Genomic DNA, 25,310 nt, shown 5'->3' with positions numbered 1-25,310 from the left:
TATATATGTGCATATATTTGCACCTGTGTCTGTATATATGTGCATATATTTGCACTTGTGTATTAAGAGTCTTTGTATGTATTTAGCATATTCATGATCTCCCAATATTTTTTGTAACCATTTTTTCCTTTTATTGACTTGAACATTATATACGTTCTATTTTGGCCTTAGAAAGCATTATACTTTTTCACAGATTGTAGTAGAGAAGAAGCAGATAGGGATGTGGCTCCTGAAAGTATTTTCTTACCAAACCTCTATCAGTAGAAAGGTTAGCAGAATTTTTAAGGAGATGATAATCTGTGGCAGAACAGTCCTGTCTTCGGTTGTTACTGAACTAGAAGCTCTTCAAATAATAAATTAGTCATTTTTTTATTCTGAAACACTTTCTCACAGCCTTGTTAGAGTTTGTACTTTCTATTATTCAAGCTACGAAGAAAGATTTCAAAATAATAAAAACTTAATGAGGTTACGACTAAAATAACCCAGAAGGAAAGTAGGACAAAGAGGCTTAGTAACTTTTTGAAAGAATGGAAGTAAAATTTCTTCTGGAAAAAGAACAGATTAGTTTTGGAATGCTAACTATTGTTTTAATGGAAGAGAATGTTCTACTTCGTGTTCCAGAAAAATTTCAGTAAAGTATTGTATATGCTATGCCTGTATTCATTATTGCAGGGGTGGCAAATATTTGGGCCCAAGGGCCACATAGGGAGCTTTGGTGATCTGTCATGGGCCAGGTTAGCATCCTGCCTCCCCAACCCTGCCTAACAGCTTACCAAAACTCCCTATGTGGCCCAGGGCGGGCCAGGGGGGTGGGGCTAGGGTCATGGGGCCGTAACAGTACTGGGCCAGGGCTGAGCCATGATCCACTGCCTGCGTGCCCCTGTGTTGGGCGCTGGCTCTGTGGGCAGGGATGTGTAGGGAGCAGATCACAAATCTTCCTCTGGCCCTGGCCCTGTGCTGTCACTGCCCAGTGACCCTGGGGTCTCCATGGAGACACCTGGACCCACGCAGGTGGGGCTCACAGCTGGGGGAATAGGATAGGGTTGCAGATATGGAGGGTTGGGTCCTAGCCTGGTATCTTGGGGCAGAGGTGTGGGGCTGGGCCTGGGGCAAAGCTGTGATCCACTGCATACCCCTGCCCACAGAAACTGTACCCGTTGCAGGGCTTTGTGAGGAGCAGATCACAGCTCTGCCTTAGGCCCTGTGCAGTCAGTGCCCCATGATCCTGGCCAGTGATCCTGGCCCTGCTCACCTGTCCTGTTCCTGAACACTGCTCCTTACTTGCCCAGAGCCCCATCCCATCCACCTGGCTGTGTGCCCTGCCTGCCTGGGTCCCACCCCTGGTGCTGGGTGTGGGGCAGATGGACCCAGGTTACTGGGTAGCAGGGCTTGGTCCAGCAGCAATTGCAGCCAGAAAGAGCCACTGCTGCTGGGAAGCGAGTCTAGCCACCATGCTGCTATAGCCTTGCTGTGTGCCCAGGGGTGGTGGGAGCAGCCAAACAAGCCATGGCCTGGGCTGCCCCCCATGCCTGGGCCAGTTGGGACCAAGGGGCCCACTGCGGGCTGGAGAAAATCCCTTGGTGACTTATTTTGCCCACTACTGAATTATTTGGATAGAATAGCTTGATAAACTCTATCTATTACACAAAGAAAACCTCTGCATTAAAAGAACCTTAGGATTACAGAGTCAGGCACTCAGGTTAGGAAGTGCCAACATTAAAACTGTCCATGCAGTCTTAATTTGATTCTCCTGGGAGTATGCATAACAATACAGATATGTGACATGATTACATACTATTTTTGTGCAAAATGGTTGGTTCTGTTAATAAGAAGCTATTTGATCATTTGTTTTCTTATTGTTATATTTATAGTTCTAGGCCTTGTTTATTGCATGATATTCAAAACCTCCTAAGATGGAATGATTAATTTCCTCATGGAGTCTTTGGTGATGCTTATCACAATAGTATTTGATCACTTGACAGACTGTAATGAACTATTTTCACAACATCCCTGGATGATGAAGGGGTGTGATTCTCTGCATTAACAGATGGTTAGCTGAGTTATGGACACAGTAAGGTCAAAACTAATCATTAATTTTGGGTACCCATTTTAAGACATCTGTGGCCTTGTATTCTTTTCAGATCAGTGAGTATTTTATATCTTCAGAGGACATTGACTTTTGCTGCAGCTGAAAGCACCCAGTACACTTGCAAATCCAGCCTTGGAGTCTTGAGTTAGGTTACCAAAGAGTAATAAACACATAATTAGGAAACCTCTATGAAAAACTGATTTAATATTCTGCCTGCCATAATATGTGAGCTCTGTGGCAGAAGCAGGGAAAAATCTGTTTCTTCAGAGTAGCATTCAGTTTGAGACCATAATTTGTATAAGGTATTTGTATAAGGTTTTTCTTACAAACTAACAGCAATTTCAAAATAAAACAATTTTGTGTAGAGTAATCATTTACTGGCCCACATCATAGGCATTCCAGCAAGTCAGAAAATATTTGACACTATCGTAACAGAAGTGTTTTGGTTCCTGTGACAGCCACCCTTCTGCCCATGAAAAGCCTCCTTCAAGGGCCCAAACAAGGGGATTCATATTTTGGTATTGTCCTTCATTCAACATGCTCTCTGGTTTCTGCAACCAGTGTAAATGGGTCCTATGGACAGCAGTCATCTTCACCATGCCATCCTAATTCATGCCCAGAAACGATCCATTTTGTGCCCTAAATAAGGCAGGTATCTTGTGGAAAAATAGCATGGGGTCCTGAAATCAAACATGGTATCATAATACGTGGGCTGAAGAAGGCTAAATTAGGTTACACAGGCAAGTTTAGTTCTGGTGTTCTCTAACTAAATCATTGACTTTACCCTAATGTTCTTTTGCCTCTCTTTGTTTATATTCTTTTAACATGAGTGGGAGTGTGTATATGTGGTTTCCTAGGCTTTTAAAAAGCAAGTTTAAAAAAAGGACGCTTTGATGTGCTACACCATGATAAGGCTTATTATCATATGGCAGTGGTCTGGAAGAGTAATAGCTAGCAGTACTAGCAAGTTTTACCCTCTTATGTGGATCATTCTTAGAGGAGGTTGGGATTCTTTGCAAACATATATAACAGCTACTTGTTGACATCAAAGGAATAGTGAGGGTCGAGGGAATTTTGGGTTCCGTTTAGAGGTGCACTGCTACATTGGTCTGATATTGGATCAGTACCGATATAAAGGAAATTGGCTGTATTGGAAATTGGCCCAATGCAGCCGATAAAAGCACGCACACAGTCACAGTGCAACACTTGGGTAGTGAGGAGTAGAGCTGTGTGCAGCTGGTAAGTTTGTTGGGGAGGGAGGAGGGAAGGGGCATGGGATGGGGGGCAGAGCAACACCTCCCTCAGTGAGCGAGGGGGACAGGGGCAGGCACTGCCTGGGGGCAGGGGAGATTAGGATTAGGGTTGGGGAGGGGCTCCTGCTGCTGCTTGCAGTCTGGCAGGGCATAGGGGCGGTGCCTCTGGATCTGTGTGGGAGAGGGCAGGCAGGCTGCAGCTGGGGCTGTGCCAGGCTCTTCTCGGCAGGGAGTGGGCTCAGGGCAGGGACTACAGAGGGGTTTGCAGCCACCCCATATTTCACCATTGATTGCCATGTGCCTGGCACAGCTCCGATTCAACACCTCGCCTCCACTCATGCACTGGGCAGAGCCAGGGCTGTGCTGGGTGCATGGCGGTGCTGGGAGTGGGGCTATGGTGAAATCTGAGGTGGCTACAGCCCCCTCTGTAGCTCCCACTGAGAAGAGGCTGGTGCAGCCTTGTCTCCATCCCACAGCTGCAGCCTGCCCACCCCTGCAGATCTAGATGGTGGGTCACATAAGTAGTGCAGGCCAGATCAACTGCACAGCATTGGTCTATGGGCCTGATCCAGCACATGGGGCCATGTCATCTGACAATAGGTTTTGAAAATTTGGTAATGGGGGATTGGTGGCATGGCAGTATTAATTGCCAGTGCTCCACTGCCACCAAATTTCTGGGCCTCTGGGAAGACCTGAGGGCCAAATGTCATGGCTTCACAGGCTGCAAGTTGAGCACCTCTGGTATAGAATAAACACATTGTTTCTTTTTTGCACTAAGCTAAGGGTCTTCTTGAAAGGGCAGAAGCAATACAGTGTGTTCTCGTTCTTTTTGGAACTTAACAAGACTAATAATATGAAAAGAAGAATCGAAAATGTAGTTTAGTTTCTTACTTGAATATGCTTTCTCAAAATGAGTCTAAATGAGACGGAAATACCAGTTTCCTCAGTGTAGCCTTTGTACAAGTTTTTGTGAGGCTTGTCAGTCATAATCTACAGAAGAAAAAAGAAAGAGAAAAGCAAGCTAACTTTCAATTACAGCATCAGCATTTGAACCAGGGGTTTTTTTGGGTGCATATGGCATACAAACCTAAAATTGTTCTGCCTTCAGATCACCTATGGATTTAAAGTAATAAATTGATGCAAGGAGAAAAGTGTGTTCTAGGTGCCTATGCTTTGCAAAATGTTTTTGTCTAACAGGTTTTTCTATTAGAATAGCTGTACTATTTTGATTTTTGTATCCTGAGTATTACCCCAGTGGCCCAGTGAATCGAGTAAAGAGCTTCATTTTAGATTAATATCAAATTTAGCACATTACTATTCTTCCCACATAAGCAAAGTGATGTGCAATATGTGGTTAATGTAGCCGTTAACCACTTTCAATATCAGAAGTGTTGTATTAGAGACAAACTCTGAAAGCAAATCACCAGACAGTTTAAACTTTTCTTTTGATTTATATGTCTCTACAATTAGATTACATTTGCATTTTCATCCATAAAATCCATTGTGCCAACAACTGTTGCAAATCTAAAACCCTTATTTAGAACATAAACATGCAAAGTACCTTACTGGGTCAGACCAGTAGTCTATCTAGCCCAGTATCCTGCCTCCAACAGTGACAAGTATTAGATGTTTTAGAGGGAGAACATATGTACACGTTGTGTCTTATATAATCTACCTATGATCATACCCTCTTTGGCGTCAACTGTCATTTGCTGAGGAATGTCAGAACGTAAATCTCTGATGCTTCTGTTTAATAATTATCATTATGTCCTACATGAATTTGTCTAATTCAGCGGGTTTCAACATTTTTAGACTTAAGACACCCTTCAGAAAATGCTGGATCTTTGCTTTCACTCTTTTTACTATGAAAAAGTAATAAAACAATTTTTCTGCTGCAACGAACTCAGAAAAACCATAACATGTCAAGAATGTTTTTGATACTATGGATTTCTTTTTGAAATCCCTGGATTTATCTTGTGAATCATGCATAGGCATTTGAACATATAACAGTGCTAATACTGCATGGTACCCTTGAAATGATATTTGACTCCCTGGTTAAGCTTCACTTTAAATTAGGTCATACTATCTGCCTGTATAATCTTCTGTGTCAACACATTGTACGAGTTAAGTATGTGCTATGTAAAAAAGTACTTCACTTCCTCTTTGCTTTAAGCCCTTCTCCTGTTAATTACACTGGGTACCCCCTAGTTCTTGTATTCTTGGATTTGATGAATAACAGTTTCCTACTCACTTTATTCATACTCTTCATGATTTTAAGATGCATCTTATACTCCTCCCTTAACCTTCTCTTTTTTTAAACCGAAGAGTCCTAGCCTTTTAATTCACTTACGGAACAGCTGCTATACCAGACCCTGATCATTGTTGTTACCTTTCTCACTATTTTCTAATTCCACTATGCAAAGAACTTTTTCCAGCTATCTAGTTGGTCTAATAAAAGAGATCACATTTACCCAAAGAACTTTACCTGCTAAATTACACTATGTCCTGCTTGAGGAATATAAACTTGCTTACTGTTTTTAGAGATGTGAACTGTCTGCAACAAAAAAACCATGAAGTAAGTACTGATAATAACTTAGACCAGTCTTAGAATGTCCCAGGTATCACAGATAATTCCTTCTGGTTTTTTGCTACTTAAAAGCATGGATGCTCAAATGCTGTTGAAGGCAGCATGGAATTGAGATAATGCGGGAAGTGTTTAGGTTGCGATCTAGATGATTTATCAACCTTTAAGAATTTGTATCTTATGCTAAAAAAGGGCAGACAAATTATATTTTCAAAAATATCAATGATACGAATGTACATACAAAATCAGATATAAACACTGGTATTTATACAACAAAGTCCTCAGCCATTAACATCTTGAACAGTTTTCAAGACAAGTGCTTCTTAAATCTCAACAAAATCTTCCAGAAGAATTCCTTGGCATAACAGTTGGATTTTAGGAAGCACTTATTACCACAGCCAAAAAACCTCATAAATATTTTTTAATTTGTTGGTTTCAGTTTGTTTATGTGGGCTTGTTTACCTGGGCTATTTTAACAATTTAAAAAAAAACAAACTATTGTGCACCTGTTACTGGAAGATTTCACTTGTAATGACCCTAATAAAATATTTGACAATTTTGACATATTTGTATTTAATCCCCACCCCCTTCTGGGAAAGCTGTGATATAGTTGTCAAATATTTTATTAGGGTTGTTTAGTAGCATGTAGGGTGCTTTTTTACTTTTCTTACAAAATACACAAGCCGGACTGTCAGTTTTATCTGACACTGTGCCAAGTATTTCAGTCACTTGCAGACCTGTAGGACACTGCCTGCCAATCAACTAGAGTGGGACCGTTTCTAATTGGAGATCTACACGCCCACGTTTCACCTGCCATGACTTGATGTTAAAGGAGTTGGTTCAATACCTGTACGTGGAGTCCCATTAGTAGTCTCACCGTTGTCCTGCGAAGGTCCTACGTTCCTGAGGGCTCCGCCACTCCTACACCCTCGCCCCTTCCACCAGGCTCTGATCAGCCAGTTGGTCTTGCAACATGACCTCGGTTCCAATGAAAAACAAAAGACAGGAAAACAAGAAAACAAAACAGGCACTCCTGGCCTGAGTTATTGTTCTGGCTGCTTTTAGCCAAGAGCAAACCAAATTGACCTTCATGAGGTCAGTCCCTCTTTGGTGGCTCTCTCTCTGAGCCTCTTGTCGAGGTTGCCACAATTCCGTTTAGCACATTAGGTCCTCCTGTGCCACTTTTACGTGTTTTGCGGTACTGCAAAATCTATAGTGCCCCTCTATTAGGGATATTACGGTACAAAACTCTGCCAGGCTCCGCCAGCTCCCGTTGGGTAAACAAACAGTTCTGCGCCCTGGGTCAGTAGTCCTTGCTCTAAGTCCCCTCTGTGGGGCTTACTCTCTGCAAGAGTAGTCTACCAGCTCTCCACCTCGCTCTCAGAGTTCCATGCAGCGTGTCGGCTCCCTCCTCCTCCTTCCAGTTCTTTGCTCCCCCACCTTTCCTGTCCTGGGCTTTTCTTTATACCAGCATGGGAGTTCTCTGCCCCTCCCCTCCAGAAACACCTGGGTAAGGGAGATTTCTGCTGGGCTCTTTGGAGCTATGGACCTGGGGTCACTGAGCCTTTGTTTAGCCCTTGTGCTTTGGAGCACAGTGACTTTCTCTTTCTCACACACTGAATTCCTTTGATTTATCTATTCTTCTAAGGCTGTTTGATTAAAAAATGGTTATCTTCTAGCATTTTCAGTTTCTTCATTATTTTCTTTTCTACTTTTTTATGGCGTTCCAAAAACTCAACCTGATTATCTATTTGTAATAGCTTCTAATCTGTCAGTCTAACCTAGTTTTATTCCAGGCCAATCATTTAAGTATCTAAACCCCTCAGAAGTTATTTATACCACTTCACTTCCTCCCATCCATCTCTCTTGTAGTATTGGTTGGAAAGATCAATTGTTTTTGTTTCATAGCTCTCGCAACCACTAAGAATTTAACAAAGGTGCTTAAATGTTGCTTTTTCTAAGTTCTTCTTAAGAAAAATTTACCGGCAGTCCTCGGTCTTACAGCACAATTGGTTCCTGAAAACTGTCTTAAGTCAAAACATTGCAACTCAGAACTGATTTCCATACCCCCCCCCCCATAGGAAACAATGTTATAAATGTGGGATTGGTTCCTGAACCAAGGCCCCATATCCTATTTGCGTCAAAAATAACCCAAAATTATGTACAGTACTCAACCAATTTTAGACAAGTAATGTAAGCTGTACTTATTTATTTTATTTATGTATTTATATTGTAAATAGCAGTCATACTGATTTGGAAGGACTACTTTGAGGTGACTTTGCTGGACTTTTTGAAGGGCTGTAGGTTGGACTTCTTGAAGGGTTCTTGGCTGGAATCCTCTCAGGAGTCGTAGCTGTAGGTTTTTCTGGAGTTTTGTCCTGCTTTCTTAAAGAAAGCGTTCCAAGGAAGTTTGGACAGATGTTCTCTTCTTTTGCTTGTAAATTTCTCTGTAGCAGCTGTACATGTTGGATATGGCCCTATTCGCTGATGCACTGTGTTCAATATCGGGGTCATGTCCCCCAAACAGGGACATGTCAGCTTCCAAATGTTGAAATGCCTCAGCCAACACTTGTCAAAACTTTACGAGGAGGAGTCTCCCAACAGTGGGTGCATTTTCTTCCTCTGCCACTTCTTGATGTTCCAATTCAGTGAGGTCCTCATTGGTTAATTCTTCAGAATGTGATGCCAGCAACTCATCAGTGTCTTCTGGTACAATGTCTAAGTTGAGTTCTTTGCCCATTTCAGCAGTATTTTTGGTCACCTCTTCAACAGTGTCTGTAAAGCCTTGGAAGTCAGACACAAACTTAGGACACAATTTTCTCCAAACACCATTCGAATTTGATTGTTTGACTTCACTGCATGGCTCACCAGTGTTCTTAACTGCATGGTAAATGTTGAAGCTCTTCCAGAATTCTTTCAGAATTGGTTGGTCCGCCTTCCTTCTCAATTGCCCTGATGGCCTGGGCAAATGTGCGCCTAAGATAGTAGGCCTTGAAGGATGCAATTATCCCTTGGTCCGTGGGTTGCAACAATGAGGTGGTGTTGGGGGGCAGAAACATCACTTTGATGTCAGGATGCATGTCATCAAGGATGGTTGGATGACCAGGAGCATTGTCAAGGATTAGCAATGCTTTAAATGCAAGATTTGTTTTTGCTGCAGTAATCCTTGACATTTGGCACAAAATGATGATTAAACCAATCCTCAAAAGTGTTCTTATTGACCCATACTTTAGGATTGGATTTCCATATTGCTGGAAGAAATAACTTGGAATATCCCTTGAAAGCGCTGGCATTTTCCTAATGGTATACAAGTAAAGGTTTAAGTTTAAAGTCACCTGCATCATTGGCACCAAGCAAAAGAGCGTGCCTATCTTTACCAGCTTTGTACCCTGGCATGGATTTCTCCTCTTTGATAATGTAGGTTCTTGACAGTATTTTTTCCAAAAGATTCCAGTTTTGTCAATATTAAAAACTTGCTGAGCACAATACCCACCCTCGTCAATGATTTCAGGCAATGTCTCAGAAAAAGCACAAGCTGCCTCTTCATCAGCACTGCCAGTTTCACCCGAGACCTTGATGTTATGCCAATTGGCCCTGGCTTTAAAACTCATAAACCACCCCCTACTTGCATTAAAGGGCTCAGCATTAGAACTCTTCCCCCTGTTGATGTTTTAGATCATTGTAAAGACTCCTAGCCTTTTCCTGAATTATGCCTAAACTCACAGGAGCACAGTGTTTATTTTGATCCTCCAGCCAAATGATTAACGGTTTCTCAACCTGAGCAATAAGTCCAACACGCTGTTCAGTTGTCACAGTTGATTGCGTAGGACCTGAGCCCATAACATGTTCCTGAATTCTTGCCTTATCTTTCAGGATGGTCACAGTAGTCATTCAGGGGATATCCAAAGCTCTACTGATTTCAGTTGGTGGGGGGGTCTCACCTGTTTTGGATCTCTTAATTATTTCCATTTTTGTTTCCATAGTACTGTATTACCATTTCTGTTGGTATTCCCCATTTTAAGTAAAGGAAATATTGCTTGAGCTATAGTCTCAGAAACTCAGATCAGCTAAGATATTCCCACTGCAGCCCTTTATATTGAAGCATGTATATATGTTTATATTTTGCAGCATGTCTGTGCATCATTCAGGTCCTTATGACAGTATTTAATTAGAGAACGAACCAGTTTTGAGTCGTAAAGTTAATTTCATTAAAACGGTTTTTTATCATTAATGTATTACAAATTATATTTTGGTTCATATATATTGTTCCAATTGCTGTTAACATGTGCTATTTGTATCAAGCTGTCTTGCTAAATTTACCTATGATTGAAAACAGCACTTGTCTCATAGTTATGCTAAATGTTATTTGTCTGCCTTATTCTTGAGCTGAGATGGATTATTTTGGATACAAACCAATATTTTTAACAAATACAAAGACTCGTCTTATTTCTGTGGTGTTATATAGATATATCTGCATCAATGAAAGGAGCAGACAAAATTCAGTAAAAGTGTTTTATGTATTTGACACTGCTGAGGGGAGATAGGACTTGAAAGCTCAAGTAAATGTATTTCTTTCTTCATTTTGGAGTACATTACAACAGTAGAGGGCCTCCTTGGGAGGCAGAGGGGCGAGGATGGACTGGCACAGCCAGCGCAGCCACTTCTGCTGTGCCCAGGGTCGTTGCTAGCTCCAGCTGTGCACCACCCAGGAGGGGCTGGAACAGGGCCGGTCTCAGCTGCACTGGAGGGCATGGAGCTCCTGGGACCTCTGCACCTGCCCTACCCTGGGTCATCCCTAGGAAGGGCCCGGCACATCCCAGGAGCTCCTCCAGAGGTGCATTGCTGGGGAGCCAAGGGGGGTCATATGGCCCCCCAATCTTTGCACAGGGCAAGGGCAGGCTGCTGCTGCTTTGAAAGTGGCGCAGCTCCATGTATGTCCCGCCACGGGGCAAGTTGGGCACTGAGGCACATCACACCACGCCCACAGCTGCAGCCTGCCCTTGCTCTGTGCAAAGATTGGGGGGCCTTGTGCCCCCCCCCCCACAGACTAGCTGGCACCCCACCTCTGAAGGAAACACCAGGCTCTTCCTGGGGACAACCCAGGGTGGGGCAGGCACAGGTGTTCCGGGAGCTCTGTCCCTTCCAGCCTAGCAATGCAGCCACTGTTGGCCCTGCTCTGGACCCTTGGTTGCCCACCCCTCCTCTTCCCCCCTGGGGGGTGCAGGGCTGGGGACAATGGAGGGCTGGGGGACAGCGGTTTCACAAGTGCTGCTGGAGCCAGGCAACGACCCCGGGTGCAGGGGAATGGGTGGGTGCAGCAGGGCCTGAGCCTTGGTTCAGCTCTGCTCCGCTTCCTCCCAACCCCTGCCTAGTCCCAGCCCGACTCTCCTCTCCCCCCACCAGCCCTTTCCTTTCCCCCCACAGACTTTTCCTCGTGGGGGACGAGTAAAGAGGCATGCTCATGCATACTTAGCTCCCCCCCTGCAAATGTTCTCACTCCTCTGGGGGGCAGGGCCAAACCCAGTTGGGGTGTGGGGGGGCGGTGTGGAACAGGGCCGGACATTGGGGGGAGGGGAAGTGCAGGGCTGGACATGGGGCTACATCCCTGCCTGCCGCTCCCTACCCCCCACCCCAGTCAGGCAATTTGCTAGTGAATGTATAATGAATTACATCTTGCTTTGCTGAACCATATTTTGTTTAAAAGTTTTATTAGCATTAATTGCTAATAATAACAGAATTTTGTTCCTTATTTTTAGGAAGTTGCTGTATTTGTCTTTGATAAAAAGTTAATAGACAAGTATCAGAAATTTGAAAAGGATCAGATTATTGATTCTTTAAGACGAGGAGTCCAACAGCTAACAAGGCTTCGACACCCTCGACTACTTACTGTCCAACATCCATTAGAAGAATCCAGGTAAATGTTAATGCAATTAAGTTGCACTTAATATTTTTTTGATAAACTCAAAGCTCTGGGGTATTTGGTGCAGTTAATGCTAATGAAATAAAAGCTTCACTCCCCTGAGAGTTTTAACTTTATCTGCCTCACATTTGAAACTTATGGCAATGTGCTTATTGAATCTTCCACGAGCATGGAAACACGAGCATCTAAACACAGTTACACTGGTGTGAAGAATGGGTGAAATCTAGCCTCTAATAACAGACTCATTTTAAAGTTTCCCAGCGAAAGCACTTTTTTTTCCTAAAATTCTAGGAAATTTTCACCTGAACCAGCAGATTCGTCAACGTATATTTTTCCTAAATCCATGCTTTTCAAAAAAAGAAATTCAACTTCATACTTAAAATGTTAGGAGGGTTTCAGCATTCAGCATTCTTATGGAAGCCTGGTGAAGTATAGCAAGACTATTTGTAGCTATAGCGGAGAGGATAAAAGGTGAATCTATCTTGTCTTGAACTTTTTGGCTGGAGATCAGACAACGTAAGTTTTTGTTATGAAGGGAAAATTTATGGACAGTTACTCAAAGGCGAAAGTAACTAACTTATCTGTATGGTAAATGGAATTCTTCACACTGCGTTGTTTCATGTTCATATTCCTATTTAAGTCTTTCCTTTGGATTCTGAGATGGAGAAGGAAGTGATTGGCTTACTCCACTATTACTTTCTTGGTATTGGACATTGGGACACTTGGAGTGCTGGCACAGCTGCAATGAAAAGTGCTGGCCACACAACTCTCATCTGAAGTGTATGGGCACTTGTGTACCATAAGTGGAACGTGTGCGCACAACTTATCTTTTACTCCAGTTACCAAGGAAGTAGGTTCCTTTTCTCTCAAGGTAAAATCCGTATTGAAAAGTTAAGGTAGGCCGTGTTCTGGGTCCATTTCTGTTGTCAGTGTCACTCTTAAGAAATAATGAACATGAATTCTGTCTTAGGGTTCCAAAGCACTTAAATATCAATCGGTGATCTGTTCATTGTTATCTTTTGCAAAGCATGTGGATTTTTTTTTTTGGGCACCTGTTTTTTGTCATGCTCTTCTTGGAACACTGCCCAGAATACAATTTTATCATGATACTGTTTGAAGAGCAGTTGAAGAACATACACTATGTGGGTGATTTTAATTATTAGGATATTCATTAAAACAAAACCTTGATTTTTCTAGGTCCTAAAGTCACTGGAATGAAGGCTGAAACTGGTAACTGCCAAAATTATCCATTAATTATTATGCCTTTTTATTTATTTTTGGCTTTTGCTTTTTTAACATTCATAAATAATGCTAGGCTTTTCCATCCTTCCCAGTCATTGTCTATTATCTTTGCCTGAAATATAGCAGGAATTCTAGACTCTAAGCTAAAATTAATGTAGGTATAAAACAAGGAATGACTGTCATCCTCTGTTCTGGTATTAGTGTTGGATAATACAAAGTTGATTTTCTGAAAAGAGAAAGTTTGTAGTTCCAAAGAAAGGGTATCAGCAGCCCATACATCTGTTAGACTGGAAGCCTGAATAAAACTGAAATTGAGCACCTTCAATTGGGTTTACTGACATTTGCCAATTGTAGTTTTAAGATATTTAGTCCTTCATGGAGGCAGTGGTAGATAGAACTAAAGTTATGGCTTATTCTTTAAGTGAGAAGCTAAAAGCTTGTATACCTTACTGGTTTTACTCTTGTATTCTTATTTTATTTCAAAGAACAATCTCATATTCTGAGAACTGTGTACCTCTCTAGATCTAATGAAAATTTAGACTTCACTTTTCTTTCTTGCCTAAGACTTTTGTACTCCAGTAAAATATTCTTACTGTTGTCTTTAAGTTTCAGTTTTCCTTGTTCATATTGCTGTTATGTTCTCATGTGGAATTTTCAGGTTCATTCCTACAGCGGGCATGTAAACTACTTAAGGCTTTTTCCTGTAGATTTCAGAGCATTTCATATTTAAGTTGCAAAGACTTGTGTATCCTTTACATCATGCAGCTGAATTGTAACAATGTGGATCCTATAAATGGTTTAACACAGGAAGAGCCAAGCTTGAGCAGCAGTGTATAGAACTAAAATTCATTTAGAGTGCTATGTGGAGGAGAAAGGAACAGTCATTAGGATCTGTTTAGTAAGAGAGATGAGAAAAGGGAACAGAAGAATCATTTTTATTGTTGTCAGAGAGGTAACATCACAACACGTTAAATGGACAGAAGTGTTATAACACTATATGAGAGAAAGGAAACCACAAAGAGAGGAAGTGAGGGTATCTCAAGGAATGAAGAAAGCAGGTAAGGAAGGCATGATTATGCTTGCAACTCTATGATGTTACTTTGAATGTTTCAAGCACCTAAGTAGTACCTGCTTCTACAATAAGAAATTCATGTGTGCTTCATAGACCCGTGCCTGAGAGAAATTAAAGTAAAGGCACAGTGGGATTTGGTTCAGGAGGAAGAAGACAGCAAAGCAGAATACACTGGGTGAAGGTGAAAGATGCACCACTGACATAATGGTGGGGATTTTATTATAGGCCACCAAATCAGGAAGAGGATGTGGATGAGGCATTCTTCAAAGAAATGGCAAATCTATCCAAAAGCTATGCGATGGTATTGATTGGAGACTTCAGCTTTCCAGACACCTGCTGGAAGAATAACATAGCCAAACAAATTCTCAGACTGGTTCCTAACTTGTGTGGGGGACAACTTTCTGTTCCAGAAGGTGAAGGATACAACTGGGAGCTCATCCATCTTGGATCTTGTCCTGACCAGCAGGGAAGAATTGGTGCAGGGTGTGAAGGTGATGGATGACTTGGGAAGAGGGAATCACAATATAACAAAATCCCAGGTCCTGAGACAGGGAAAGCATGAGGTCAGTAATGTTACGATGCTAGATTTCAAAAAGGCAGATTTCATCTGACTTCAGGGATTATTAGATATTATCCCATGAGAAGACTGACTGAAGGTTAAAGGCACACAGGAGGGTTGGGAGCTTCTAAAGGGCACAGTATTGGAAGCCCAAAAAGCTGTCTCAACACAATGGAAATTAAAAGAATGGCAAGAGACCAATGTGGCCTCCCAAGGAGCTTCTAAAATCCTCAGATGTAAAGGAAAACATGCAAGCAATGGAAGAATCTGCAGGTCATTAAGGAAATAGGTAGAATCTGGAGGGACAAAATCAGGGAGACAAAGATAAGGAACAATCTGCACCTGGTGAGGGAGGTTAAGGACATGAAGAAGAGGTTTGATAAGTATGTTGTCCAGAAAAGGACCAAGGAACCTGTGGGTCCTGTGTTAACAAGCCAGGGAGAAACTCCTGACAGAGATGCAAAGAAGGCAGAGATACTCAACAGCTACCTTGCCTTAGTCTTCACAACAACAAAAAAAGCTGCAGCCAGACATCAATATGGATTACCTGGCTAAGGTAGGTGGGAAGCTGAGGGAGGAGATAATGAGAGACACTTGGCTTTTGATGACTGAATGAATTCAAGTCAGCAGAACCTGATGAACTTTATACCAGGGTCTGAAGGAACTGGCAAAGGAGATCTTGGAGCCCTTGGCAAGGATCTTCATGAAGTCAGGGGAGATGGGTAAGGTACCAGAGGACTAGAAAAGGGCCAACACAGAGCCCCTTTTAAAGACAAAAAAGGAGGCCCTGGGGCACTACAGACCAGTTAGGCTCACCTTAGTACCTGGGAAGTTACTGGAACATATTCTAAGGAAAGCTGTTTGTAAGCATCTGGAGGAGGAAAGACTGATCACAAACAGTGAACATGGATTTATGAAAAACAAATGTTAAACAAACTTGATTTCATTCTTTGACAAAGTGACTACTTGGGTAGATGATAGGACTGTTGTGGATATAGTGTATTTGAGCTTCAAGGCTTTTAACAAGGTCCCACACAACCTTCTCATAAACAAGTTGGAGAAACACGGGCTGGACAAACTACTATAAAGTGGATAGAGCATTAGCTCAATAGCAAAAAGCAAAGCAAAGTGACAGGTCCATATCAGAATGGTTGATGGATTTGTGTGGAATTCCCCTGGGCCTAGTGCTGTTCAGCATGCTTATTAATGACTTGGGTGCTGGCATAGAAAACTTCCTTAGCAAGTTTGCAGACTACATGAAAGTGGGAAGGGTTGCGAGCATGTTGGAGGATCTGAGTGTGGTTCAGAAGGATCTTGACAGATTGGAAAGCTGGGCTAGAGCTAACAGGATGAAGTTCAATGAGGACAAATGCAAGGTGCTACACCTTGAGAAAAATAGTCAAAAACACAAATATAAAATGGGTGGCACCTGGCTGAACGGCAGCACAGTGGAAAAAGATTTGGGAGTCTTGGTAGACCACAGATTCACTATAAGTCTGCAGTGTGATGCAACCACACAAAAGATTAATGTGGTTTTGGACTGCAGTCAATGCTCCTATAAGCATTAGGTGTAAGACATGGGAGTTAATAGTGCCTCCTATACTGCTTAGACTTTACCTGGAGTATTGTGTGTGGTTCTGGACTCCACATTTTAAAAAGGATGTGGAAAAGTTAGGGTCCACAGGTGGGCAACAAAGATGATCAAGGGCTTGGAAATCAAGGTATGTGAGGAGAGGCTCTAGGCATGTACAGCTTGCAGGAAAGGTGCTTAAGAGGGGACATGATAGCAGTCTTCAAATACTTGACAGATTGCCATAAAGCGGAGGGAAAGCACGTTTTTTCTCTTGCTGCAGAGATTAGGACATGGACCAGTGGCTTGAAGTTGCAGCAAAGTACATTTTGATTGCATATCAGGAAAAAGTTCTTCGCTATTAGAATAGTGACACAGGGGAATAGACTGCCTAGGGGTGTAGGTTGTAAGGGTGTAGGTTGTAGCAGTGTTGTGGCAGACAAGCTTTTTTGGGTAAATCTGATATCTTTTATTAAACCAACTAAATAGTTGGAAGATTTTATCTTAGCAAGCTTTCAGATTTAAAAACCTTCCATCAGGCTGAGGAAGCATCTGTCGTTGAGGAAGCACACACCAACTGCAGATGCTTCCTCAGCCTGACAAGAGTTAAGCAAGGAAGAGCCTGGTGCTGCCCCAGCCCACCCCACCTCCTGCCTGTGGCCCACTCCTTCCCTCACCACCAGGGTCTCAATCTGCCTCCCCCACCCCTTCCCCCACAGATTTACATGTTGGGGGGGGCATGCCCCCAAATTATTGTTTCTTTCTCCGCCTCAATCTGCTCCCCCTTCCCTCCCCACACACTGACCTGTGGGGTGGGCAGATGCAGGTAGATCTTGGGGTTGCTTCTTAATTCAAAAACTGATCTACCCAAAAAGGTTGGAGACCACCAGTTTAGACTATGGATTGTATAGGACGGTTTGGGTAGGAATGATCCTGTTTCAGGTTGAAGGTTGGACTGGATGATTTCTGGAGGTCCCTTCCAGTCCTTCATCTCTATGATTATGCGATATGATGCAAGACCCCAACAATCACACTTCCTGCAATGCCACTTATGCAACATGCAAGAAAGCAAGATTGTGGGATCCTGCATTGGATCCCATTGCTCCATACTGGTGGTGCACCGGTAAGTAGCAAGCTTATTTCCCTGTGCTCCTCCAGCTGGGAGCCCTGATTTCATAGATTTCGTAGACATTAGGGCTGGAAGGGACTTCGGGAGATCATCGAGTCCAGCCCCCTGCCCAAAGGGCAGGAAGTCAGCTGGGGTCATAGGATATCAGCAAGATAAGCATCCAATTTACTTTTGAAGGTGTTCAATGTAGGTGCTTGAACCACCTGCGCTGGCAGACTGTTGCAGACCTTGGGGGCTCGGACAGTAAAGAAATTCTTCCTTATGTCCAGCCTGAAACGGTCTTGCAGGAGTTTGTGACCGTTCGACCTCATCATCCCTTGGGGCACTCTGGTGAACAGACGTTCCCCCAGATCCTGGTGTTCACCCCTGATAAACTTATAGGTGGCCATCAGATCACCCCTGAGCCTGCGCTTTTTCAGGCTAAAGAGTCCCATGGCTCTCAGCCTGTCATCGTAAGATCTGTTTTCCTGACCTCTGATCATGCGCGTGGCTCTCCTCTGGACTCTCTCAAGCTTCTCCACATCCTTTTTGAATTGTGGAGCCCAAAACTGGACGCAGTACTCCAGCTGTGGCCTCACCAAAGCCGAGTACAAGGGGAGAATGATGTCCTGGGATTTGCTCGAGAAGCATCTATGGATGCACGCCAGCATTTTGGTCGCTTTACTAGCCGCAGCATCGCATTGGAGGCTCATGTTCATCTTGTGGTCAATGATGACCCCCAAGTCTCTTTCTTCTGTAGTGCTAGCCAGCGTAGCACTGCCAAGCCTATAAGGGTGCTGCAGGTTTTTCCTCCCAAGGTGGAGAACCTTGCATTTATCGGTGTTAAACACCATGAGGTTCTCGTCTGCCCATTTGCTGAGCTTGTCCAGGTCAGCCTGGATCACCCGCCTGTCTTCTGGCATGGATGCTTTGCCCCAAAGTTTGGTGTCATCGGCGAACTTGGCCAGTCCACTCCTGACTCCAGTGTCCACATCGTTAATGAAGATGTTGAACAGTATGGGTCCCAGGACAGAGCCTTGAGGGACCCCACTGGTCACAGGGCACCATGATGAGTGACTGCCATCAATCACAACCCTCTGGGTCCGACCACGAAGCCAATTTCCCAGCCAGCGGATCGTGGTGGAGCCAAGGCCACAACCGGCCAGTTTGGCCAAGAGGTGATCATGGGATACCAGATCAAAAGCTTTTTTGAAGTCAAGATATATGACATCAATCTCTTCTCCCTTGTCCAGGTGATAGGTCACCTGATCATAGAAGGAAATGAGATTGGTCAAACAAGACCTACCCGCAACAAACCCGTGCTGGCTGTCCCTTAGAATGTTAGCCTGGGCCAGTCCCTCAAGGATGACCTCCTTAATAAACTTTTCTAAGATCTTCCCCAGGATAGAAGTCAGGCTAATGGGCCTGTAGTTAGCCAGATCCACTCTCCTCCCTTTCTTGAAGATTGGCACAACATTGGCCTTCTTCCAGTCTTCAGGCACTACACCAGAGCACCGGGAGTTTTCAAAGATCCGTGCCAGGGGCTGGGCTATGACGCTCGCCAGCTCCTTGAGTACCCTGGGGTGCAGGTTGTCAGGGCCAGCTGACTTGAAGGTATCCAGCTTCTCAAGGTGTTCCTTCACGAGGTCAGCATTGATGGAGGGTAGGGGATCCCCCTCACCCAGATTTCCCTGTCCCATAGCAGGCATGGGCATCCCGTGGGACTGATGAAAGACTGACACAAAGTACCTATTTAATGGGTTGGCTTTTTCCTGGGCGTCAGTTGTCAGTTGCCCCATCTGGTTTAGCAGGGGTCCAACATTGCCCTTGCTTTTCCTCCGGCTCCCCACATATCTGAAAAAGGACTTTTTGTTGTCCTTGATGCCTGAAGCTAGTTGGAGTTCAGTTGCAGTCTTGGCTTTCCTGGTTTGGTCCCTGCAGGACCGGACCAGCGCGGAGTAATCCTCCTTGGAGGTGAATCCTGTCCTCCATCCTTTGTAGGCTTTCCTTTTTAGCCACAGTAGGTCCACTAGGTCTCTGGAGAGCCAGGGGGGCTGCTGTGCCTTCTTGCTGCCTTTCCTCTGTGTTGGAATAGATTTAGCTAGAATTGATTAACTGACCAACTGTAGGAGCGCATGGTGTTCTGTGGCACTGGGGAGTCCTGATCAGCTGAGAGGCACTCCCTGCCTCTGGATCACATGGGAGTCTTGAAAGGCTCCCACATGCTCCAGAGGGTGGGCACTGGCCCACATAAATAGGTGATGGAAACCAGGCACAAAGCTGTTACGTTTTGTGTAATAACTTTGTGGCTTATTCCTTGTTTTATCTTGCCATTAATTAAATGTATGGCCAGGTCACTACTTAAGACATGATTAAACAGTTAATCACATCTTAAGTGTGACATCTGTCAGATGCCACAACATGGAATATTCAACAGTTGTAAGTAACATGTTGGTCAACACATATTCCCTGCTATCCTGAATTCTGATTTTTAGTTATTTATCTTTGCTTTCCTCTCTGATGCAGGTTCTAGGAAATTTACTGTTAAATGCATCATGCATATGAGCAATAAGTGGCTCATTTTTACTTGTAAGAATTTATCCAAAATTCTTACTGATAGAAAACTAGCCTGGGAGCTGGAGCACACATGCATTCCAGTCCTTTGGCTGGGGAGCAACACAGGTGAGTGTGGTATGCAAGTTTAATATGGTATAGATAGAAACTAACTACTTCATACCATACAGTAAACTCTGGTTAATTTACCCATGGGATAATTTGTCACTGTGGTTTGATTTGATTCTCTTCTGATCCCGTATCAGCACCGCAACCCCAGCTCCTGATAGCTGGTCATTATGGCTGCTGACAGACATGGAACCCCCCGCCCCAAAAACCAACCAACCAACCAACCAAAAAAACAGTGCTTTACCAGAAGAGGAATTGTGTCAGTTTGACACAGCTTGTCCAGCGTCTATATAACTCGCTTGCTTCAGTGGGGCTTTTGGCACTTTAATTTATTACCTTATTGAATCAAATATTAGATAAAGGTGCTGAAAAGCCCCACTGAAGTGCATGAGCTATGCAGATTCTTGGGAGCCGGGTCAAACTGATGTGATTCTCTTTCTGGGCATATACTGCACACAGTGCGGGGGGTGCACTGAGCTGAAAGTAAAGTGCTGTTTTTTGGGTTTTTCACCCCACATATCTGTAAGCGCCTTACAGAACAGTTTACCATTATATGCCATGCCAGTTCCCCTTGGTATGGCAAATGAATGTTACTGTGTTCTGGTTGATGTCTTAACAAGTTACATAAATACGCTTCATTCAGAATCTAGCCAGATGGCCTAATCCTGCAACTCTTGCATGAATAGTCTTTTGTCCCCTTACACTATTCCTGGATCAGGAAGGGGGAGTATTTTATTCTGTGTGAAGCACTTTGCACATCTTTACTAGCAAACATTAGAATTAGTCACAGTGAGGTGCTTTATTTTCTATCTTTTGATTTCCTGGGGGCTTCTAACTTATCCTTTCGTCACAACTAAAATATTTGTAGTAGGGGTTGACTGGTAGAGATTTTGGGGGCTGATACCGATTTTTAAGGAGGCATATTGGCTGATACCAATATGATTTCTGATACAGCTGCATGCAGCTGGTAAGTCTGTTGTGGTGAAAGGGGAGGAGGAAGGAAAGGGGCGTGGGGAGAGCAGATCAATGTCCCATGCAGTGAGGGAGGGAGTAGGGTTGGGGCTAGGGTAGGCACTGCCCACCTGGGGCAGGTGTGGGACAGAGCTGCAGCTTGTCTGGGGGTGTAGGGAGGGGGGGTTGGCTCCTGGGAGGGCATGGGGGGTTGCCCCTGGATTTGTGCTGGGTAAACTGGGTAGGCTGCAGCACTGTGCTCAGGGTGGGTGGTGGTGATGCTGGGAAAGGAGCTACGGTGGGGCTGCAGCCACCCCAAACTTGCTGTAGCCCTCCCCGTAGCCTCCCACCCAGTGCCGCCACCACCTGCCCTGAGTGTAGTGCAGTGCGGCCCCTGGCCCAGCCTGCAGCTGCAGCCTGCTCAGCTCGCCCCACCCTGTGCAGATCCACCCTGTACACACCCCTCCTGCTGTCTTCTTCTAGACAAGTGGCAGGAACCACCCCCAGGACAAGCCGCAGGTTTGTCCTGCCCCAGCTGGGCCGTGCCTGTCCCTGCCCCAGCCCCACCCCACTCGCTCCCTCACCAAGGGTGGGGGGGGGGCAGTGTTGATCTGCCCCCCCCCACACGCACCTTCCTCCCCCTCCCCTTTTACCACAACAGACTTACCAGTTGCACGCAGCTCTCCACACTTCCAGGCTGAGCTCCTTGCCACCTGTGTGCTGCACTGTGGCTGTGCTCGCGTACGGGCATTTATCTGCCAAATAATTGGCCACATCAGGCCAATTTTCAGTAAATTCCATTATCTTTGTATTGGTGATAATCGGATATCGGACCAATGTATCGGTGCGCCTCTAATTTTTAGATGTTCAAAACCTGACACTATACAGAATGCTATGCTAATATATGATTGTGTACCTATTTTTTACAGTAGTTCTAAATTGAGACCAGAAACTTTATTAGGTGCATGTACTAGAAATGTTGATTTCCTCTTTCTTTTTTAGAGATTGCCTGGCATTTTGTACAGAACCAGTCTTTGCAAGTTTAGCTAATGTTCTTGGCTGCTGGGACAACCTACCTTCTCCTTTACCATCTGACATTAAGGAATATAAACTTTATGATGTGGAAATGAAATATGGCTTGCTTCAGGTACTTCAATTATCTTTACAGTTTTTTGCCTTTTGTATTCAGTGCTGCCAGTTACCGTTTTAGATAGGCCTTAATCTAGCTAGCAGCTGTACACAAACTTAACTCTACCTACATGAATCATTCCGGATTACTATAAGCACATATGTAACTTTTTAAAGGATTGGGATTTAATAATTTGTCTGAATTTGATATCAATGTTAGTTAGGAACTATTTCTTTAAAAGCACAAGTTATTTGTGAGAGAGTTTAGGATTTGTAAATTAAAATCTAAGTGGGCTCAGTTCCTTTGATTAAAATGTAGTTGTTCCAGTGCACTTAATTTGCTTAAAGTATTGTTTATAATGAAATTATCTGAACATCGCATATGCTTTAATTAATTAATTAATTAAGAGTTTATAATTTTTATAGCATTTTAATTTTGAACAAATGCTAGTTTAAAAGATTTCAAAATCAGGCTATGTTTTTAAAATTAGAAAATTGTGTGGGTCATAATGTTTGATCAACTAATTTGAAGACTGCTATTGAGACTCATAGAAAATTAATTTTGAACAAACTTTACAGTGTTCTTTGAAAAGCCTAGGAAATGGCCAGATTAAACTACCAGAACCAATATCAGTTGTGGATATTAAGCTTTGTGGAAAGTACTAGCTTCTAAAGAGCATATTGTACATGAAATAATTATAAGGAGAGAGACCACAATGCTTCAAAGTCCTGTTGTAAACGGAAGTGATGACTACCAGATGGAATGCTCTAAATTGCTACCATCTCTGCTTATCCTTCCCTGAAAAAGTGAAAATGGATTAATACATTTATCTTTCTTGTTGCCTTTTCCCTTTTTTTTTTTTTTAGAAGATTGGTGACAATTCCCACTCTTAGGGGTATAGCTTTTTGGTTTCTTTACCTTTTTCAACAATATTTAAATATATGACGCATTTAAATATACATTGTATTCATTTCCATTGTCATTCCACTCCCACCTTGATCTAGCCAGTGTTCCGTCTTCGCATACAAATTCTGTCCCTCTGCCCTGCTTGTTCCCGTCCTCTCCCCTCCCCACAACCACACACATGCAGGTTTTTACCTTCTCTCTGTTGCCACTGCTTTCTTGTATGCTTGGAAAGCCCTCCATGTCTGAGCGCTCCATGTCTTTCCCTTCTTGCAACCGATTAATTGGGCAATTGCTCCTTCGCCTCCCCACCACCTTCCGTTCATTTTCCTTTTTTCTTTTAAAGTGATCCACTACTGCCTGCCTCATTCTGTCATCGTCTAACGTGTAAAAAATAAATAAATCAAACAACTAAAAGGCCTGGTAATGTGCAGGCTATTCTACTTGCACCTTTCCTCTTGCTGACGCTACAGAGGCACATAAGCTCTTCTGCGTGCTTTTCTTTCCTTCATTTCTTCAGAAAGAACGAATGGCTACCTGTTTCTATTCAGTTTATTTACCTGGTGCATGTTCTGCTCATCCTAGATAAGTTCTTCCTTCCACTTTCCCAAATCCTGTGATCAACGTTAGTAACTTCATAAATTAGTTTACCAGCTGCCTATCATTTGCTTGAGATGCACTTATAATTCAACTAACATTGCTGAAAATGTATCTTTTTAGTGGATTTAGATTGAATGGTTTTAGCTAATGTGCCAATTTATCTTTGACCACAGGAAGTAAGAGACTGATGTCCTAGTGTCATACATATTTTGCAAGTATTTGAAAGAATGTGGCAAAAAGCCCTTGATTTTAATTAATTAATTAATTTTATATTAATGCTAGAGGCAGGGATTTTTGTTGGTGATAACTTTTATCAGATTGGCTGTATGGTTGCATTGCATTCCAGTACTACTACCTATCTTTATTAACAGGTGTCTGAAGGTTTGTCCTTTCTGCACAGCAGTGTGAAAATGGTCCATGGAAATATCACTTCTGAAAATATAATTTTGAATAAAAGTGGAGCGTGGAAAATCATGGGATTTGATTTTTGTATCCCATCAACAAATCCTTCTGAACAAGAGGTAATGGGTCTCCTATTGTTGTCCACTGTTTATTTTAAATGCAGATTTTTGTCTGAAACAGGCTGCATGAACTACAGATTGCACTAGCTCATTCATATCGTGGGCTCATGATTCTCTTTTATGGAGTCAGAGACTGTAGATTCTAATAGTCCCTTGGAGTAAGCAGGTGGGGGAGGGACAGGGAATGCCTAGCACTTAGAAAATGAATTTGTTTTCATCCTTGTACCACTACACATTTGTTGTAAAACCACTCTACACTTCACATTTTTTTGTTGAAAAGAAATACGGGAGTGAATTAATTGAGGGGGGCTAAATACTTCAGGGAATTAGTAACAGGACATAGAGATTATATCTCTGCAGAACACGCAATGTAAATCTGTTGATGGGGTAGAACAGGAGGTCATCCAGCCCTCCTCCCCTTCCCCTGCAGTGTTGCTTTTTAGGGCTGCAGGTCACCAGCCAAGCTTTGCATGAGGATGAACCAATATCAGCACAATGGGCAGGTCTGCTGTCCCACCCCTCAGTGCAGTGTGGATGAGATGGCTTGATACCCTTTCTTCAGATATAAGTTCAAACTCATAAAGTAAGAAGAGGCGTTTCATGTAACAGTTTATTCCAAGATTTAATTGCTACCTAAATATATAAATAGTTTAAAATTTTCATTACAGTCTGTAATTTTAAATCTCTGTACTTTGGCATAAGGTCTGCCACAGGGAGAGCAAATCTACTTAGTTTTCGTAGGCTGACTTTGAGTTTTGCTTTCTTCTTTTCCCATTTGGCTCCTGGTAAAACTGAAATAATTTGGTAACTGATCACTGCTGATTGAGTTGCTTATTTAAATTTCAATTTAAACATTTTAATCTGTATATTCTTTCACTGTTTGTTCTTGCAGCTGAAGTTCCCTTGCAAAGAATGGGACCCAAACTTGCCATCCTTGTGTCTTCCAAATCCTGAGTATTTGGCACCTGAATACATTCTTTCAGTGAGCTGCGAGACAGCTAGTGACATGTACTCCTTAGGTGCTGTCATGTATTCAGTTTTTAATAAAGGGAAACCGATTTTTGAGGTCAACAAGCAGGATATTTATAAAAGTTTCAGTAGACAGCTGGATCAGGTATTTGCTATAC

General features: G+C 43.1%; 1 protein-coding gene across 3 annotated transcripts in view; it reads left to right on the top strand.

The window, feature by feature from the left end:
• SCYL2 (SCY1 like pseudokinase 2) overlaps positions 1-25,310 on the top strand; it is a 66,423-nt gene that overhangs the window by 13,228 nt on the left and 27,885 nt on the right. For 2 of the 3 annotated variants that reach the window (XM_090042841.1, XM_090042840.1), the window contains exons 3-6: positions 11,683-11,840; positions 22,033-22,177; positions 24,034-24,183; positions 25,076-25,297. In XM_090042841.1, coding sequence (XP_089898967.1) covers positions 11,683-11,840; positions 22,033-22,177; positions 24,034-24,183; positions 25,076-25,297 — 675 coding nt within the window. Of the gene's footprint in view, positions 1-11,682; positions 11,841-13,043; positions 13,077-22,032; positions 22,178-24,033; positions 24,184-25,075; positions 25,298-25,310 lie in introns of those variants that run through there. The other variant, XM_090042842.1, reaches the window with a different exon arrangement.

The sequence above is a fragment of the Crocodylus siamensis genome, chromosome 4, assembly GCF_052110815.1.
Source record: "Crocodylus siamensis isolate JL-2025a chromosome 4, ASM5211081v1, whole genome shotgun sequence".
NCBI classification, from domain to species: domain Eukaryota; kingdom Metazoa; phylum Chordata; order Crocodylia; family Crocodylidae; genus Crocodylus; species Crocodylus siamensis.
Note: the sequence above shows the minus strand (reverse complement) of the source record. Positions and strands in the feature narration are given on the sequence as shown.